General features: G+C 45.1%; 1 protein-coding gene across 3 annotated transcripts in view; it reads left to right on the forward strand.

The window, feature by feature from the left end:
- The window catches only part of Znf609 (zinc finger protein 609), a 141,783-nt gene that overhangs the window by 114,994 nt on the left and 7,224 nt on the right, over positions 1–19,565 (forward strand). For all 3 annotated transcript variants that reach the window (XM_052187995.1, XM_052187996.1, XM_052187997.1), the window contains 3 exons: positions 12,397–12,484; positions 14,191–16,531; positions 17,654–18,020. In XM_052187995.1, coding sequence (XP_052043955.1) covers positions 12,397–12,484; positions 14,191–16,531; positions 17,654–18,020 — 2,796 coding nt within the window. The remainder of the gene's footprint in view (positions 1–12,396; positions 12,485–14,190; positions 16,532–17,653; positions 18,021–19,565) is intronic.

Raw genomic sequence — 19,565 nt, forward strand, 5'->3', positions numbered from 1 at the left:
TGGATCTCCTCAGGGACTTCCTTTAAGGATATTAGTAAAGGACTTCTGGACAGTGAAGATTCTCTAGGAAAATAATCTTCTGTAAAGGAACAGGAGCCTATACCTTTAGATTTATAAGTTTGGAAGATTTATCCATTTGATTCTCACAGACTCATGAGTTGAAATGGATGAATTGCCAGAATAAATGAGATAAAAACCTAGAGATATAGCTAATTTGAGTTTGTGGCTGCATATCGGCCTGGAGATGATGTCACCATCATTTAAAGTGACCAGCATGCAAGGTTGAGAACCCAGGTTCTCTCCCCTGAATTTATGTAAATTAAGCTTGGTGAGGGGTGGAGGTGAGGCAGGGTGGTAGCAGCACAGGCCTTTGACCCCAGCACTGAGAGGCAGAAGCAGGCGGATCTCTCTGACTAAAAGGATAGCCAAGGCTACACAGAGAAACCCTGTCTTGAAAAATAAAAATAAAAAAAGAAGGAAGGAAGGAAGGAAGGAAGGAAGGAAGGAAGGAAGGAAGGAAGGAAGGAAGGAAGGAAGGAAGGAAGGAAAAAAAACAAGGTGGATGGCTTCTGAGGAGCCAGAGGGTATCTTCTGGTTTCCATCCACATGTGCACACACATGAGCATACATGAAAGGAAAAATTAATAAATCATGTGTATTTACACATAAAGAATTTATAGCATGAAAAAATGCTATGTCTAATAATTTAATTGCAGTAGACAAATTTGAAACTAGACTTTGCCCTGAATCATGGCAGTGTCTGGTAGTTGCTGCATTATAATCCTATAAGTACCTGCTTTAAAAAAAAAAAAAAAAGAGTATAGGGCTGGAGCAGCAGTTGAGAGCATTGACTACTCTTCCGAAGGTCCTGAGTTCAAATCCCAGCAACAACATGGTGGCTCACAACCATCTGTAATTAAATCTGACACCCTCTTCTGGTGTGTCTGAAGATAGTTACAGTGTACTTATATATAATAATAAATCTTTGGGCTGGAGTGAACAGGGCCAGAGCAAGCAAAGGTCCTGAGTACAATTCCCAGCAACCACATGATGGTTCACAATGATCTGTACAGCTACAGTGTACTCATATACATAAAATAAATAAATAAATGGTAAAATAAAAAAGAAGCCTTACAATATTAGCTAGTCATAGTGACTCCCCCCTCTAATATCAGCATTGAAGATGTTGAGGAGGATTATCAAAAATCTCTAAGCCAGAACAAAGTGAGTTCAAGCTACAGCCTGTGACAGAGTAAGACCCTATCACAAAAGGGAAGGAATTGGGAGGGAGAGAATGAATGAGGTCAGAAATGTGTCCATTCTCTAATAACATATGAAAGTTGAATATTAGATTAAAACTTACCAGAGATAGTTATGGACGATAAAGCAGCTCCTCTGTTTCCCTATTGGGTTTTTTGCAGTAGTGGTTCCTGGAGTCTCCTATCCAACTCCTGAGTCCTAACCTGCAGCATTCCTGGCTCTAAGCCAAGGCTGGGCTAGAGCTCTGGTTCCCAGAAACTGGGTAATCTCTTCCTCTTCCTATGTGTCACAGGAGAACCAGAAAACTTGTCACTGATGTTGGTTGGGAGGAAAGGTTTTGTTAGGCTGTCTTCTCCTTTTCCTCATCTCATCTCTTGACACTGGCAAACAGATTTGCAGCTATTCTTCTTTAGAAAGAGGCTGGAGAGCTGGAAGCTCTTCCAGTTGACCTGGGTCCACTTCCCAGCAACCATGAGGCAGTTCACAACAGCCAGACCCAGACCCTGGGAACCTGACTCCCTCTTCTGGCTGCCAAGGGTACCAAGGACACATGTGCGTATGTGGTACAACAGACATATGTATAAGCAAGTCATCCATACACATGAAAGAATATTAAGGAATTGGAACAACACAGACATCGTAAATGGGATTCTGATCATCATGTTATGACTAGAAGGATCTCTATAAGAAGTAAAGGTGAGCCAGCACTTGGGAGGCAGAGGCAGGTGGATTTCTGAGTTCGAGGACAGCCAGGGCTACACAGAGAAACCCTGTCTCGGAAAAAAAAAAAAGAACAAAATGAAGTAAAGGCAAGGAGAGGGTGTTTTATTAGGAAATAAAAACTGACAGCATTTATAACCTTGAGACAAAAGAGCACTAAATGATAACTGACGTGTGTGTGTGTGTGTGTGTGTGTGTGTGTGTGTGTGTGTGTGTGTGTGTGTGTGAGCATCAGCACTGCCATCTTCTCTCCAGCCACTGATGCTAGCTAGGCTTAGTGTTTTCTATTTCTCTGGCCAGCTAAGCAAATAGAGCTTTCTAGGGTATCTTTTTTTAATTTTTATTTATTTATTTATGGATTTTTTTTTTCCCCGAGACAGGGTTTCTCTGTGTAGCCTTGGCTGTCCTGGAACTCACTCTGTAGACCAGACAGGCCTCGAACTCAGAAATCCGCCTGCCTCTGCCTCCAAGTGCTGGGATTACAGGCATGCACCACCACCGCCGCCCAGCTACCTTTTTTATTTTTAAGTGAAAAGTTTTGACTGTATTTCGTTTTGCTTTGTGATGAGTACTGGTATTTATAAAATAAAAGCCAGGTGTGGTGGCTCTTTCTGTTCTCCTATACTTCATAAACCTGAGGCAGGAAGACTGCCTTGAGTTCAAAACCACCCCATGCTCCAAAGTGAAAAACCCGAAAGAAACAAAGTCACCCAGAGATCCCATACACATATGTTTTCTTTTAACAGAAAAGAAAACAGATCCCTTCCTCTTTGTTTTGAGGTCTTTGTTTACTTAGAGGAAGACACCACAAGGTGTTCTCAAGGTTAAATATCCTCTGATAGCTTTTTTGGGTTGTTTTTTGTTTTGTTTTGTTTTGTTTTGTTTTGTTTTTTTCAAGACAGGGTTTCTCTGTGAAGCCCTAGCTGTCCTGGAACTCACTCTGTAGACCAGGCTGGCCTCGAACTCAGAAATCTGCCTGCCTCTGCCTCCCAGATTGCTGGCATTACAGGCGTGGGCCACCCTTGCCTGGCTAAAGATTGATTGATTGATTGATTGATTATATGTAAGTACAATGTAGCTGTCTTCAGACACACCAGAAGAGGGGTCAGATCTCATTATGGATGGTTGTGAGCCACCATGTGATTGCTGGGATTTGAACTCAGGACCTTCGGGAGAGCAGTCAGTGTTCTTAACCGCTGAGCCATCTCACCAGCCCTTTATTTATTTTTATATGTGAGTATACTGTAGTTGTCTTCAGACACACCAGAAGAGGGCATCAGATCTCATTACAGATGGTTGTGCTGGGAATTGAACTCAGGACCTCTGGAAGAGCAGTCAGCACTCTTAACCACTGAGCCAGTCATTCGACCCCTACCACCACACTAGGAGTCATGACATAGGTTGATAGCTGTTGGAATAGGAAGATGAATAATTATCCCAAAATATATAACAAATTTTGTCTCGCAGCCAACATAAATAAAAATCAAGAACTTGAAGCCGGTGAGGCTGGAGAGATGGCTCAGCAGTTACAAGTACACACTGCTATTGCCCAGGACCTGAATTTGGTCCACAGGCATCTCACAGCTTCCTAAAGCTACAGCTCTGGGGACTCTGTGCCTCCTCCTGAACTTGGTGGGTGCCTGCACAAACCCACACAAGTAAATTAATAAAACTAAAGTTTTTGTTTAGCTGCTTTTTGTTTTGTTTTGTGTCCAAGTTTCTTTGTGTAACAACCCTGGCTCTCCTGGAATTTCTTGTGTAAACCAAACTGGTCTTGAACTCACAGAGACCTACCTGCCTCTGCCCCCGCAGTGCTGGGGTTAAAGGTGTGCAACACTGCCCTTGGCCCCCATTTTTTTTTTTTAAATATTTGAATCCAGGTCAGTGCTGGGGTTAAAGGTATGCAACACTGCCCTTGCCCCCCCCCTTTTTTTTAATATTTGAATCCAGGTGTTGTGGCACAATACTGTCAATCAAGCACACTGGATAAGAGACAGGGAGATCATAGGTGTGTACACACTCTCGTGTACACACAGAAATCAGAGGGCAACTTTCCTTAGTCAATTCTCTCCTACCCTGCAGGTCTCAGATTCAAAACTCATGTCATCATGCTTGCCTCTTCCTGCTGACCTCTGTTTCTGTTTTGTTTTTGGTGGTGGTAGTGGTAGTGGTAGTGGTGCTGGTGCTGGTGGTGGTATTCTGAGACAATCTCACTATTTATATAGCACGGCCTTGCCTAGAACTTTTTCATCTACCTCCTGATTGCTAGGATTACAGGCGTTGTTAGTTGTCCTTGGTTTGGTTTTTGTTGTTGTTGTTGTTGTTGTTGTTTGGTTGGTTTTTTGTTTTTTGGGTTTTTTGTGTTGTTGTTGTTGTTGTTGTTGTTGTTGTTTGAGACAGTTTCTCTGTGCAGCCCTGGTTGTCCTGGAACTTTGTAGACCAGGCTGGCCTTGAACTCACAGAAATACACCTGCCTCTACCTCCAAAGTACTGGAATTAAAGGTATGTGCCACTGGATTCTTTGTAGCCCAGGTTGGCCTCAAACTCACTATGTGGGTCAGGGTTACTGATCTTTAGCTCTTAACCCTTCCTCCTTTGTCTCTCTTTTAAGTACTGGAGATAGAGCCATTCACTGCATGATTGGCTCAGATTTGTTCTTTTATTTTTTGTCATAACATCATAACATAAGGCCCAGTCAGTTTTGGTTCCTGTCATCATTCCACACTACCTACAGCATTTGTCATTAATATCAAATGTGCCCACAGTGCCTCCTCGGCTGGGCACCCCTCCACACGTGACTGGGAAGCTTGGGTCTCAGTCTTTCTCCAGATTTCCACAATAATCAGGATGAGGGTAGATAAAATCAAGTACATACAGCAAATATTTGAAAATGAAGATTATTACTAGTCTTGCCAGGTATGGTGAGGCACGCCTTAATCCCAGTACTTGGAACACAGAGGAAGGCAGATCTCTGAGAGTTGGAGGCCAGCCTAATCTATCTACATAATAACCAGTTCCAAGACAGCCAAGGCTACATCAAGTAGCCTTGTCTTTAATTTAAAAAAAAAAAAAAAGACCTTGTGTTTAAAAACAAATGGCGGTGCAGGCCTTAATCCCAACTGTTTTGGAGTCTGAGGTCTGAGGCAAGAAAATCGTAAGGTTGAGACCTATCTGGGATAAACAGTGAGACCCGTCTCAAAAATAAAACTCATCTTACAAGTCTTTAAGGTGCCTCATTACCTGGACTGATTAGAATAGTCATCAGCTGCCCAAGTGCACCCTCTTCATCTCCCGACCTGGTCAGGAGGCACAGCCTGTGCTAATGTCATCTGCTTCTTTTTTCTCCATTCCTTCATTCTGTATTATGAACCCTGTGAAAGCAGAAAGAGAATCGCTCAGCCCTACCTTCACAGCCTCAGAAACACACACACACATCTGTGAGATGGCTCAGCCAGGAAAGCCCTTCCCGTGCACACCTGCTGAGCTGAGTGTGATTCCTAGGACCCACAGGGTGCAAGGAAAGACAGACTGTACGAAACTCTGACCTCACACCATGGCATGTGTGTGCCAACAGACACAATAAGAATAAAAACATTCTAAAAACCACATGCAGAATGTTGCTTTAACTTACTATATTGGTTAGCTACTACTGTGTACACTATCTCTGATTTTAACTTCTTAACAATGCCCACAATTTCTTCTAGACTGGGAAGAAAAGGGCTCTGACCTCGGTAGCAGAGCCATCGAGGTGCTAATGGATTGTACAGATTACCCCTCCTTTTCTTTTTTTACACATGTATTTACTCGCTTTGTTGTGTGACCATAAAGGTATAAGACAGTCTACAAGAGCAAGTTCTTTCCTTCTGCAGTGTTGGTACTAGGGCTCAAATCCAGGTCATTGGGCTTAGCAGCAAGTACTTTTACCCTGTGAGCCTTCTCATCAACCCTTACCTCTTATAAGTGTTGAAACTAGAGATAGAGATGATGGTATGGTTGCTCCCCCACAAAAGAGGAAAAGTCTAAAAACATTTCAAATGCTATTTTATAGCTTCACTGTCATAGTTCTTATTAACAGCATATCCTCTAACTCTATATGTCACGATATAGTATAACTCACTTAGGTATTTTTACCCTGTCTTTCTGTGTGCATAAAGCCTGTCATTATTTGTGTGTGTATTTATTCCAGCTGTAATATAAGACACATGAGAGACCATGTTTTAGTATGCACATACACATACATGAGCATGTTTGTATGGTGTGCACAGGCTCAGTTATCTCTACACACGTGTCTAAGGCCCAGGAGGACGTCTGATGTCCTACTGTGTCACTGTCACATTATCACCTTGACAGAGGCCCCTTGCTGAACCAGGCATTAGGCTGTCAGCCAGCAAGCCTCAGCATCCCCTCGCCCGTCGTGCTGGAGTTGCAGGCATGCGTTTGGCCTTGCTTGGCTTTGTATGTATGTGTTAGAATACAAACTTGTGTCTTCAGGCATGGGGCAGCAAGCACTCCTACTTGCTGAACCAGCTCGAAAACCAAGACTTTTGTTGCTATATTTTTTCATAGCCACCAACTATGGATATTTTATTATAATTATGAACAATTATCATTAATCGTTGATTATTAAATGATGGGTATAGATATTACAAACTAGATATAATATAGCAATATAGATTGGTCAGTCCCCAGGACCCATAGGTAGAGAAAACTTACTCTTCTGACCTCCATCTGTGCCGTGGTGCACACGCACACACATACACAACACACATATACACACAAATGGGACAAATCAGGCATGATGGTACAAACCTATAATAATCCCAGCATTTGAGGATTTAAACAGAGGATCAGAACCTCAAAGCTACTAGCAAGTTCAAGGCTAGTCTGGGCTGTCCTTGAGACTTCCCCTAACCGCTATCTCAAAAATAAACAAAAATTAGAAATAAAATGAAAACAATAATGAGATCACAAGCTGACTAGATGGCTCAGTGAGGAAAGACATTAACTAAAAATAATATGCACCTTACAAGAATATATACCAGCAATATATATATTACATGTGAAAAGGTCTGAGGCTATCAAGCATGGGTGTGATATGGAAGCTGAAAACAGCCTATATTCTTACCAGATTTGGAAAATATATGTTTTATGTTAACTTTAAACATTAATAAAAATAAAAAAATAAAAAACAGCGGAGGATCATCTGTCAGGAACTATTTGTGAACATCAGCACAAAAGTCAAAATGTTTGTCTTAGAGACTAAAGAGATGACACAGAGATCTTGCTGAGGATAAGGTTTCATTTCCTTCACCCACAAGGTAACATAAACTGTCTGTAACTCCAATTCCAGGGGATCTGAGATGATGATCTTCTGGCCTCCATGGTCAACAGTTACACACACAGTGTATGTGTGTGTGTGTGTGTGTGTGTATATATGCATATGCATGTAGGCAAAACACACGTAAAATAAAAACAAATCATCTGGTGTGGTGGTGCATGTCATCAATCCCAGCACTGACGACCAGTGAATCTCTGGGTTCAAGGCCAGTCAGGACTACATAGTGGGACCCTGTCTCAAACAAAACAAGTTTCTTTCTTTATGTGACTTATTTGAATTCAGTAACCCCAAATCCGGAAACAACTCACAAGAGTTTGTTTAAAATGGGTTCTTGAGGAAGCCTTGAGCCTCTTCTCTGTTGCCACAGCCCCAAGCATGATCTCTTCTTATGCTTTGTCTCCTACTCCCCTCTTCCTCTGGTCTGCCACAGACCGTGGCTACCAGAATACATAGAATACAGTGTGGGGTTTGGTATTAGGAATAAAACCCAGGACCTTGTACGTGCTGTGCTAAGCCAAACCCCTTTGCATGTATTTGGGGTGGGACATATATTTGTTGTTTTGAGGGACTGTTTTAATTTTAGTTTTGATTTACGATAAAGGTGTCTTTACATTGTATAGGCTGACCTTGAACTCCGGGGCTCACACGGCCCTTCTCAGCCTTCCGAGCAGCTGGTACTAATGTATTCCAGTGGATCTAGCCAGTTGGTTTCATGGTTGATTGGTCGGTCTTTTTTTTTTTTTTTTTTTTAAGGTTTATTATGTATACAGCATTCTGCTTGCATGAATGTCTGCAGGCCAGAAGAGGGCACCAGATCCCATTATAGATGGTCGTGAGCCACCATGTAGTTGCTGGGAATTGAATTCAGGACCTCTGAAAGAGCAGACAGTGAGTGCTCTTAACCTTTAAGCCATCTCTCCAGTCCGGTTGTTCAGTCTTAACAATGATTTTATGTTTATCCATTCTGTACCCTGAAAATAGAATGAAGCTTTCAGTTCAGTAGCCCTGTATCTCTGTTCTGTTTTAAGTCTCCAAGTAGTACTAGGCATGTGATGGAGTGTAAGTAATCACTTATGTGTTGGCCAACTGCGAAGTAGATGAATCTAACAATGGCTTACTAACTGGGCGAATAGCACTGATGCCTGCAGTCTTCAGTATAGGCCTCTAATTCAAAGATGTTAAAATAGTCTTTAAGTGAGTTAATGAGGGCTCACCCTCCAGTGGTTATGGTAGAGATGAAATGGAAGAAATTAGCAAGAGATTTCAGGGGCAGAGAAGCAGGCCAGGGCAGCTGGCTCTTACCCAACCACAGAAATCCAGTTCTATTAACTTTTTTCAGCCCACATTTTCACTGTCCATGCCCCAAGTCCCCTGCTTTCTAGTTTACACAATCATCAGTTGTTCCTCTTAAGGAATTAGACTTCTTGTACAGGACAGCTAAGGGTGCAGAGTGAGCCGGGTGTGGTAGCGCACACCTTTAATCCCAGCACTCAGGAGGCAAAAGTAGGAGGCTCTCTGAGTTCCAGGACAGCCTGTTATACAGAGAAACCCTAAATTTGATGCCTAGTACATACATGAGGGGGAGATGGGAGTGGGAGCACAGTGAGGAAAGGACACTGTAGCTGTCTTCAGACACTCCAGAGGAGGACATCAGATCTCATTACAGATGGTTGTGAGCCACAATGTGGTTGCTAGGATTTGAACTCAGAACCTTCAGAAGAACAGTCAGTGCTCTTAACCACTGAGCCAGCCCCCCAGCTGTTTCAAGAATAGAAATAGCATCCATCCTCTTGTGTGTCTGTTCTCTCTGTGAAGCTGTGCTTGTCCACCTTTGTGAATATGATACCTGCCTGACTGAGACTTACCTTGCCTAGAAACAAATGGACACTGTTGGGTTTGGGGTTGTTTGTTTCTTTGTTTTGTTTTAACAGAGTCTCCCTGTGTAGCTATGGCTGTCCTATAACTCAGATCTGCCTTCCTCTGCTTCTGCTAAGACTAAAGTACCACCATGCCAGGCACTATTCTTTTTTTTGGTGGTGGGGGGGGGGGTTGGTTTTTACGAGACAGGATTTCTCTGTGTAGCCCTGGCTGTCCTGGAACTCACTCTGTAGACCAGGCTGGCCTCGAACTCAGAAATTTACCTGCCTCTGCCTCCCAAGTGCTGGGATTACAGGCGTGCGCCACCACCGCCCAGCCGCCAGGCACTATTCTTGTTTAAACTAAGCAAAAAGCCTATCACTAAGGGGAGACACCCAATTGAATTCTCTCTGGTAATAAATAAAATTTAGTTCAATTACTCTCGTAGAAGATAGTCCATTCCCTTAAGAAGCCAGGGTCTTGAAAAGGAATAGGAATCCTCTCCTTTCTTCCCTCTGAATACCTGTCTCCTTGCAGCCTTCCATGTCATTCATCACAGGTAAAGGGAGAGGTAGACAGGTAGTCTAAGAAAGTAGTAATGAAAAGAGTAAATCATTAGATAGCTAGCTCATCCTAGAATCACAAGGATCTGACTTGTTAGTCTTTCAATAAAATATTTACCCTTATTGGACTTTAGTTTTTGATTTCAATTCTTGTTTTGTTTTGTTTTGTTTTGTTTTGTTTTAGGCATGGTCTCTTCTAGTGGAGAATGACCTTGGTCTTTTACTTATTATATTTTTATCTATTGTGTGTATGCATGAGCCACAGCACACTTATAGAAGTCAGGGGACAATTTAAAGGAGTTGGTTTTTCTCCATCCACCATCCGGGTCCCAGGGATTTAACTCAGATTATTAGTCTTGGCAGCAAGTGCCTTTACTCACGGAACCATCTCATCAGTCTGAACTACTACTACTTTGTTTGGAGGGTGAAGTGACAGAGTCTCCCTGCATAACCCAGGAACTCAGAGCTCTTTCTGACTGCCTCTCAAGTGCTGAGACTCAGAAGCGTACACTGTCTCACCCAGCTCTCTCTGCCTCTGCTTCCTCCTCCCTCTTCCTCTTCCTCCTCCTCTCCTTCCTCTACTTCTTCTCCCCCTCCCTTCTTCCTCCTCTTCCCCTCCTCTCCTTCTCTTCTTCTTCATTACATGTCTATTTATTCTGATCTCCAGCACAGGTTTATAGTGGCACATGCCTGTAATTTCTGTACTTGGAGGTGGAGGCAGAAGGATAAATTCAAGGTTACCCTTCACCGACTTGATTATATAATGAGCAGGTCTGAGTTTGACAACCGTAACTCAAAAACAAAATAAAACTGTTAACTAAGAAGCCAAAAAAGGTTAATAAACATAATGCAAAAGTAAATAATTTCTGCATATCATTAATTGCCACCGGTAAATAAGCTGATGGAAATATCTAATTATATTACAAAATTTTATTCCAGGGTATTAAAGTTACAGTTAAGGAAAACGGTAGGGACTGAGCTGTTGAGAGCACTTTCTGCTTACCCTCAACTTCTAAATGTACATATAAGGAAATTAAAGTAAAAATACAGTTTAATGAAGTATCCCTCTTGTTACTGTTGATCAGGCTCACATTTCCTTCTTAGGACATTCAAGGACATTCCTAGGAGATGGCTCAGTGGGTAAGGGTGCCTGCCACCAAGCCCAAAGGCCTGAGTTTGATTCCTGGAACCTACATGATGACATGAGATACCTTTTTGCTGCACATTGTCCTCTGACCTCTCCATTCATACCATGTGCCCCATCCCTCCAAATAAATATATAATGAAAAATATATTTTCTTCCTTAATTGAAACTACTATGCCACATGCCACACTGTTCCATATACACTACTGTCTTTCTAGGTCAGCACACGGGCAGTCTGTCTGTCTCTCTCTCTCTCTCTCTCTCTCAAAGAATTAATCATATCCAGGCCATGCATGTGCTAGGGAAGCAGTGCAGCACCAGGCTAATCTTTAGCACTCACATTCTAACCCCACCCCCTTCATTTTTGTTTTTCAAGATAGTTTCTCTGTGGAGCCCTATTGCCCACTTTGTAGATCACCTGGCCCTTGAACTCCCCTGATCATCCTGTCTCCATCCCCCAAATGTCAGAATTACAAATGTACACTACCATGCTTGGATTTCAGTGTTTGGGTTTTTGGGTTTTTCATTGCTGTTGTTGTTTGGTTTGGTTTGGGTTTTTTTGTTTTTGTTTTTGTTTTATTGCTTTTTTAATCTAGGAATATTGTGCTGCATCTTCAAAAGCCTTGTTTCCCTTTTGGGGAATGGAGTGAGGAACCAGGGGATCATGTATCCTAGGCTGGCCTTGAACTAGCTATATAACTGAGGATAACATGAACTTACATTGCTTCTAATCCCACCCTCAAAGTGCTTTGCTTACAGGTTTCTGCCACAGTGCCTGGGTTATGTGGTGCTAGGGATAGAACCAGGATTTCATGTGTCCCAGAGGAGCACTCTGCCTCGTGCCCCAGCCACACCCCCTTTTTAATAAGTTATTGTGGCATCATTTAAGAGTGAGACTGGAGAAAAAGTGTGGTGGTTAAGAGAACATACTGCTCTTTTAGAGGACCCAAGTTCAGTTCCCATCCCCAACATCAGGGGACTCACAACCATCTCCAGCTCTAGGGGAATCCAAAGCCTCTGGCTTCATTAGGCATCTGAAGTCACATGTGCACATACCCACTCATAGACACATAACAAAAAATGATTTTAAAAAAAAAGTCTTTTTTTTTTAAGTAAAAATATATCAAACAACCTAAGCTGCACACCAGTAACAGCAACAAGGAATATATAAACTGCCATAAGTCATGCGCTGAAGTATTTTAACTCAGCTAAAATAAATGCATTAAGCCAGGCTTGGAGGCACACACAGAAGCCGAGCACTCGGCAGGTAGGGGCAGAAAGATCATGAGTTCAAAGCCACCCTTGACTAGATAGTTTGAGACTAGCCTGACACTATATTTACAAAAACTAGGGAGGGCTAAGGATATATCTCAGTAGAGTGCTTGCCTAGCATACACAAAGGATTGCGTAAATCTGGGTGTGTTAGGCTCTCCTATCATTCTAGCACTAAACTTCAACAGGAGGAATCAGAGTGCTTCTCAGGCTCACCCATACTTCTTTCTTCTTGTTTTCAGGGATGTTGGTGGTAAATGTGACATGGAGAAACAAGACATATGTAGGTACACTTCTTGACTGCACAAGGCATGATTGGGCGCCCCCAAGGTGAGCATGTACAGTTTATATCAATCTGAACTCCCACATAATCAGTGAACTATTATACCTTTACGGTCAGCCCAGCTGGCCACAAACTGAAGCCTCCCGCGTGCTAGTATCACTTGCTTGAGCCATCACCCCAAGTTATATCTATTTTCCTCCCTTCCTCCCTCCCTCCCTCCCTTCCTTCTTCCCTCCCTCCCTCCCTTCCTTCTTCCCTCCCTTCCTCCCTCCCTTCCTCCCCCTCTCCCTTCCTCCCTCCCTTCCTCCCCCTCTCCCTTCCTCCCTCCCTTCCTCCCCCTCTCCCTTCCTCCCTCCCTCCCATCCTCCCTCCCTTCCTCCCCCTCTCCCTTCCTCCCTCCCTCCCTTCCTCTCTTCCTCCCTCCTTCCCTCCCTCCCACCCTCCTTCCCTTCCTCCCCCTCTCCCTTCCTCCTTCCCTCCCTCCCTTCCTCTCTTCCTCCCTTCCTCCCTTCCTCCCTCCCCTTCCTCCTTCCCTCCCTCCCTTCCTCTCTTCCTCTCTTCCTCCCTTCCTCCCTTCCTCCCTTCCTTCCTTCTTCCCTCCCTCCCTCCCTCCCTCCCTCTCTCCCTTCCTCTCTCCCTCCCTCCCTTCCTCCCTTCTTCTCTCTTCTTCCCTCCCTCCCTCCCTTCCTCCCTTCCTTCCTCCCTCCCTTCCTCCCTTCTTCCCTTCCTCCCTCCTCCTTCCCTCCTTCTCTCCCTTCTTCCCTTCCTCCCTCCCTTCTTCCCTCACTTCTTCCCTTCCCCCTTCCTTCTTCCCTTCCTCCCTCCCTTCTTCCCTCCCTTCCTCCCTTCTTCCCTTCCTCCCTTCCTCCCTCCCTTCTTCCCTTCTCCCTTCCTTCTTCCCTTCCTCCCTCCTTTCCTCCCTCCCTCCCTCCCTCCCTCCCTTCTTCCCTCCTTCCCTCCCTCCCTCCCTTCTTCCCTCCCTTCCTTCCTTCCTTTCTTCCAGCCTCCCCCCTTCTTCTCTCTCTCCCTTCATCCCTTCTTTGGGACAAGGGTTCATTCCATAGCCCAGGCTGCCTCAAACCCAAGGTAATCATCTTACCTTAGCTTCCTAAGTGCTGGGATTACAGGTTTGTGTGAATCACTGGGCCTGGCCTTACTTTCAAGTTGCATTTTAATCTTTAAGTTAACATCTCAAGCAGCCATAGTTCTATATACATGTAATCCCAGTCCTGGTGGATACAGAAGGGTTAGAAGTTAGGGAGTTGAGGCTAACCCTGAGTATATACCTTGTCTCCAAACTGTGTGATAATGCTAACATTGTGGGTCTAGGATATTGCATGAGCCTTATGGATTCATTTTCTAACAGCACCACAAAAATAAAAGTACAATAAAACCCACCAGTATTTCAATGTCTTCTTATACCTTACTCCTAATGTTAGTACCAGTGTTCTAGGGCTTGAGAAACTAAAAGTATGGTGGAGTAGTCTAGAGCTAGTATGCAAATGACATCTTAGGAGGCTCCCTCTCAGTGCAGGTCCCATGCAGGTCCCTAAAAGAAACCAGTTACTAAGACAGAAGTTGGGCAGAAGAATGCTGCAAGTTAGAGGCCAGCTTTGGCTTCTAGTGAGCTTCCTACCAGCCTGGGCTTCAAGAAAAAGAAAGCTGGGTGTCATTCATGCTGGTAGGCCCTGCCTCACAAAAACAAGAGTGTTTTCCCCTTAATAATATCCTGTCTTATTTGTCCTTTTCCAAGGTTCTGTGACTCCCCCACTAGTGACTTGGAAATGCGTAACGGTCGAGGAAGAGGCAAGCGTATGCGTCCTAACAGCAACACGCCTGTCAGTGAGACAGCCACAGCCTCTGAGAGTAAAGGGACCAGCAGCAGCAGCAAGACCCGAGCAGGAGCCAATAGCAAAGGCCGCCGGGGTAGCCAGAACTCCTCAGAGCATCGCCCTCCTGCCAGCAGCACCGCTGAGGATGTCAAAGCCAGCCCCTCCTCAGCCAATAAGCGGAAAAACAAACCTCTTTCAGACATGGAGCTGAATTCTAGCTCAGAGGACTCCAAAGGGAGCAAGCGTGTCCGTACAAATTCCATGGGCTCAGCCACCGGGCCCCTCCCTGGGACCAAGGTAGAACCCACTATTGTGGACAGAAATTGTCCCTCCCCAGTCCTGATTGACTGTCCCCACCCAAACTGCAACAAAAAGTACAAGCACATTAACGGGCTTAAGTACCACCAAGCTCATGCCCACACAGATGATGACAGCAAGCCGGAAGCTGATGGGGACAGCGAATGTGGAGAGGAGCCCGCCCTGCATGCAGACCTCAGCTGCAACGGTGCGCCTGTCTCTCAGAAAGGATCCTTGTCCCCTGCCCGCTCAGCTACCCCCAAAGTTCGGCTTATTGAGCCTCACAGCCCTTCCCCTTCAAGCAAATTCAGCACAAAAGGCCTCTGTAAGAAAAAATTGAGTGGGGAGGGAGACACAGACCCTGGAGCCTTATCCAATGATGGCTCTGACGAGGGGCCCTCAGTAATGGATGAAACAAGCAACGATGCCTTTGACTCTTTAGAAAGGAAGTGTATGGAAAAAGAAAAATGTAAAAAGTCCTCCAGTTTGAAACCTGAAAAGATTTCATCCAAGAGCTTAAAATCAGCCCGCCCCATTGCCCCTGCCATCCCCCCACAACAGATCTACACGTTCCAGACAGCCACCTTCACAGCAGCAAGCCCCGGGCCCTCCTCCGGCTTGGCCACCACAGTGGTCCAGGCAGTACCCAACAGTCCCCAACCCAAGCCCATTCAGCCCAAGCCCACTGTTATGGGAGAACCTTTCACAGTCAACCCTGCCCTGACCCCTGCCAAGGACAAGAAAAAGAAAGACAAAAAAAAGAAGGACTCATCAAAGGACCTGGAAAGTCCTCTGCCCCCTGGGAAGGTATGCCGAGCAGAAGAAGGTAAGAGCCCGCTCAGAGAATCAGCAGGAGATGGAATAAAAATGGAGGGCCTTCTGAATGGCTCCTCAGAGTCCCACCAAAGCCGATTAGCTAGTATCAAGGCTGAAGCTGATAAGATTTACAGTTTCACTGACAATGCCCCCAGCCCTTCAATTGGAGGCAGCAGCCGCCTAGATAGTACTACCCCAACCCAACCCCTGACTCCCCTACACGTAGTGACCCAGAATGGAGCTGAAGCCAGCTCGGTCAAAACCAGTAGCCCTGCCTACTCTGACATCTCTGATGCTGGGGAGGATGGGGAGGGCAAGGTGGACAGCACCAAGTCCAAGGACCCTGAGCCGCCTGGTAAAGAAGGAGCTAAGAAAACACTTTTCCCCCCTCAGCCCCAGAGCAAAGACTCACCGTACTACCAAGGCTTTGAAAGTTACTACTCTCCAGGTTATGCACAGTCCAGCCCAGGGGCTCTCACCTCAAGCAGCCAGGCAGGAATGGAGGGCCAGGCCCTAAAGACAAAAAAGGATGAGGAGCCTGAGAGCATAGACGGGAAGGTCAGGAATGATGTCTGTGAGGAAAAGAAGCCTGAGCTGAGCAGTTCCAGTCAGCAGCCCTCCGTCATCCAGCAGCGGCCCAGCATGTACATGCAGTCCCTGTACTACAACCAGTATGCCTACGTGCCTCCTTATGGCTACAGTGACCAGAGCTACCACACACACCTCTTGAGCACCAACAGTGCTTATCGGCAGCAGTACGAAGACCAGCAGAAGCGGCAGAGCTTGGAGCAGCAGCAGCAGCGGGGACTGGACAAGAAGACAGAGATGGGCCTGAAAGAGCGGGAGGCATCGCTCAAGGAAGAGTGGAAGCAAAAGCCCTCAGTTCCACCAACTCTCACCAAGGCTCCCAGCCTGACAGACCTGGTGAAGTCAGGGCCCAGCAAAGCCAAGGAGCCAGGGACTGATCCTGCCAAGTCGGTCATCATTCCCAAATTAGATGACTCATCAAAACTCCCCAGCCAGCCCCCTGAAGGCCTTAAAGGGAAGCTGGGGGAGGCCAGCCACCTAGGCAAGGAGGCGTCTGAGGCTAAGACAGGCACTGAGTGTGGCCGGCAGGCAGAGGTGGATCCAATACTCTGGTACCGACAGGTAACTGTTGTTGTATGTAAGGAAGTGGAGATGCTGTCTAATAAACTTTCTGGCCCTGTCGATCAGCACTGTCTCTTGTTTAGTTAGCACGGAATTGAGATTAGCCGAAAAAACCAAATCCAAAAACAACCAAAAAAAATAATAATAATAATTGAGATTAGCAGGAGAGTTGTATAATTTTAGCAAACATGTACATTTTATGTTTTTTAAAAAGCACTTTTACCTTAAATGGAGAAGAATGACTAATAAGACAATTTATTTTGTCAACAGTTAGTTGAACCTTCATTAGCAAAGCAAGACAAGAACCTGGACATTTTGACTCCTAGCCCAGTGTTCCACTGTATGGTTTCTGTGGGATGGAAGCATCCAGCACTCAACCAACAGGTTTCTTTAAAAATGATTTTATGATGTCAGCTATGATGACACGTACCTGTAATCCTAGGACTTGAGAGGCTAAAACAGATTATCTTGAGTTTATAGCCACACTGAGCTAGATAACCTTGGCTACATATACTTAGCAAAACCCTATTCTCTTAAAATAAATATTTAAAAATTAAAACTAATGGGGCTGGAGAGATGGCTCTGTAGTTCTATTCTTCCAGAAGACTGAAGTTTACTTCCTAATACCCACATCAGATGGCTTCCAACCTCCTGTAACTCCAGCTGCAGGGATCTGATTCTCTCATGGTCTCTGCAGAGACCCACACCTGCTGCAGACATTCACATGGTCTTCCCTTTCCTCCCGGGACACTGATAACTGCAAAGCAACATAAGCATCTTGGCAGGCGCACCTTGTGCTCGCAGAGCAGCTGCCCCGGGTTCTGTACAGAGCCACTGGTAGCTTTACTTTTTCTCACCCAGGATCTCGTTTCCTTAGGTTTGAGAAGGTGTTGTTTTGTCATGACAGGGTCTCGCTATGTATTCCTGGCTCATCTTGAACTCGTAGAGTTCCTCCTCAGTGCGTAAATTAACTGTTTTTGTAAACAAAATCTGTACAAGTCAGAATCCCACTTTGCCTTGGGTGCTGTAATGATCTGTTAATATGTTTCTACTCAGAACTTGGGTTTGAAAAGGGCCTTTTATGTATAATACTACTCGGTACCTATTCTGTGGTTTTTGCAGGAGACAGAGCCGCGGATGTGGACATATGTTTATCCTGCCAAATATTCAGACATCAAGTCAGAGGATGATCGGTGGAAGGAGGAACGGGACCGGAAGTTAAGGGAGGACAGGAGCCGGAGTAAGGACTCTGTTCCCAAAGAAGACGGGAAGGAAAGCACAAGTGGTGACTGCAAGCTGCCCCCATCTGACGAGTCCCGCCTTGGGAGCAAGGAGCCCCGACCAAGTGTCCATGTGCCTGTGTCCTCCCCGCTAACCCAGCACCAGTCCTACATCCCCTACATGCATGGCTACTCTTACAGCCAGTCATATGACCCCAACCACCCCAGCTACCGGGGGATGCCTGCTGTGATGATGCAGAACTACCCAGGTACAGTACCTGCTGCCTATGCTGCGCTGGGGAAGGGAGGTGAAGCAGGTTTTCAATCCAGAGCTTTTTGCTTTGTGGCTTTGGCTCTAAGGTTCAGGGAGACTGACTTGGATGACAGACTTTTTATATATATGTCTGTGATGTGAAGTTGCCACTCTAACCTTAAATGACCCTAATTACAATCAGAAAAACCACCTCTCCTGTGCGTCAGCTAAGGTTGCTTCTACAGTCAGATTTTCTTGATCAGTGGTAAAACTCATGTGTGCCACAGCCATCTTCTCTCTGCTGGAATGTCTTTAGACATGCACTCTGATTTCTGCTGCATGCAAGGCACTGTGGGGAATACTAAAAAAATAGAGGAGACCAGTTCCCTCCACCAAGGACTTCACAGCTTAATACAGCGGGAGCAGTACATGTGACAAATAAGATTCAAACCAGAACAACGCAGGCATTCAGCTTTGAGGTTGTGCTCAGCTGTAAGATCAGAAAGCTGCTGGGGATGCAGAGAACATATTGAAGTCAGTTGGGGGGATGTCTAGTAGGTTCAGCTTGAGAAAAATTAGTTTTTACACTGCTGACAATGAGTTCTCAGTGGGTCAAAGTTTAAATGTTTTTTAACTTGTTTAAAAAATGTTCATATTCCACTCTACACACTAATTTCTGTTGCCTGAAGAGCTATGAGGGTTGGGAGAGGGTTAGTTATTTTTGTTTTCCTGAGACAGGATTTCATTTTGTAGCCCTGGCTGGCCTGGGAACTCCCTGTGTAGAACAAGCTGGACTCTTAACTTGTAGAGATCCACCTGCCTCTGTCCTGAGTGCTGGGATTAAAAACATGCACCACCATGTCTGGCCATGATGTAGCCATTCACCACACTCAGTGTTCACTGACCCAGGCAAGGGAAATGCCACTCCATGTTCTCTACTAGCACTTCATGAGCTATGTGAATTGTGGCCACTCCACTGTGGGGCAGTCCACCAGAGCTCATACCTTGGTCTATGTTTGGGCATCTGTTTGTTATCTACCCTACCCTACCCCGCCCTGCCCTGCCCTCCTGTCCTCAGCTTCTGGTAATCCCTGTTTTCCATTTAGGTCAGCCTGGGCATTCACCCCTTATAGCTCCCAGCCTCCAGAGTTAGTCTTGACATTCTGCTGGCATTATTGTGGGGTAAATTCTAAATACAAGTAAGCTTTTCAAACAGATAAGGAGATCATCTTATCCTCGTGGTGTGTGCCTTACCATCTATATACAAATAAAAGCTCCATCTGTTGAGGCTTTCTCTAGTCCATGCACTGTCTGGAATGACTTATGAATTTTTCCTATTGTTCTGTTTTTATTGTTGAGATGGGGTCTTACTGTGTAGCCCTTGTTTGTTAGCCTATAATTAACCAGCTCTCCTCCCTTCTCTTGCCTCTACTCCCCAGTGATAGAATTAGAAGCATATGCCACCACACGCAGCTTTTGCTTGTATGCATTTGCATGTGTGTGGAGATCAGAGGTCAATGTCAGAGGTCAATGTCACTTGTCTTCTTTGCTGATTTAGTTT

This window comes from Apodemus sylvaticus, chromosome 7 (genome assembly GCF_947179515.1).
Source record: "Apodemus sylvaticus chromosome 7, mApoSyl1.1, whole genome shotgun sequence".
NCBI classification, from domain to species: domain Eukaryota; kingdom Metazoa; phylum Chordata; class Mammalia; order Rodentia; family Muridae; genus Apodemus; species Apodemus sylvaticus.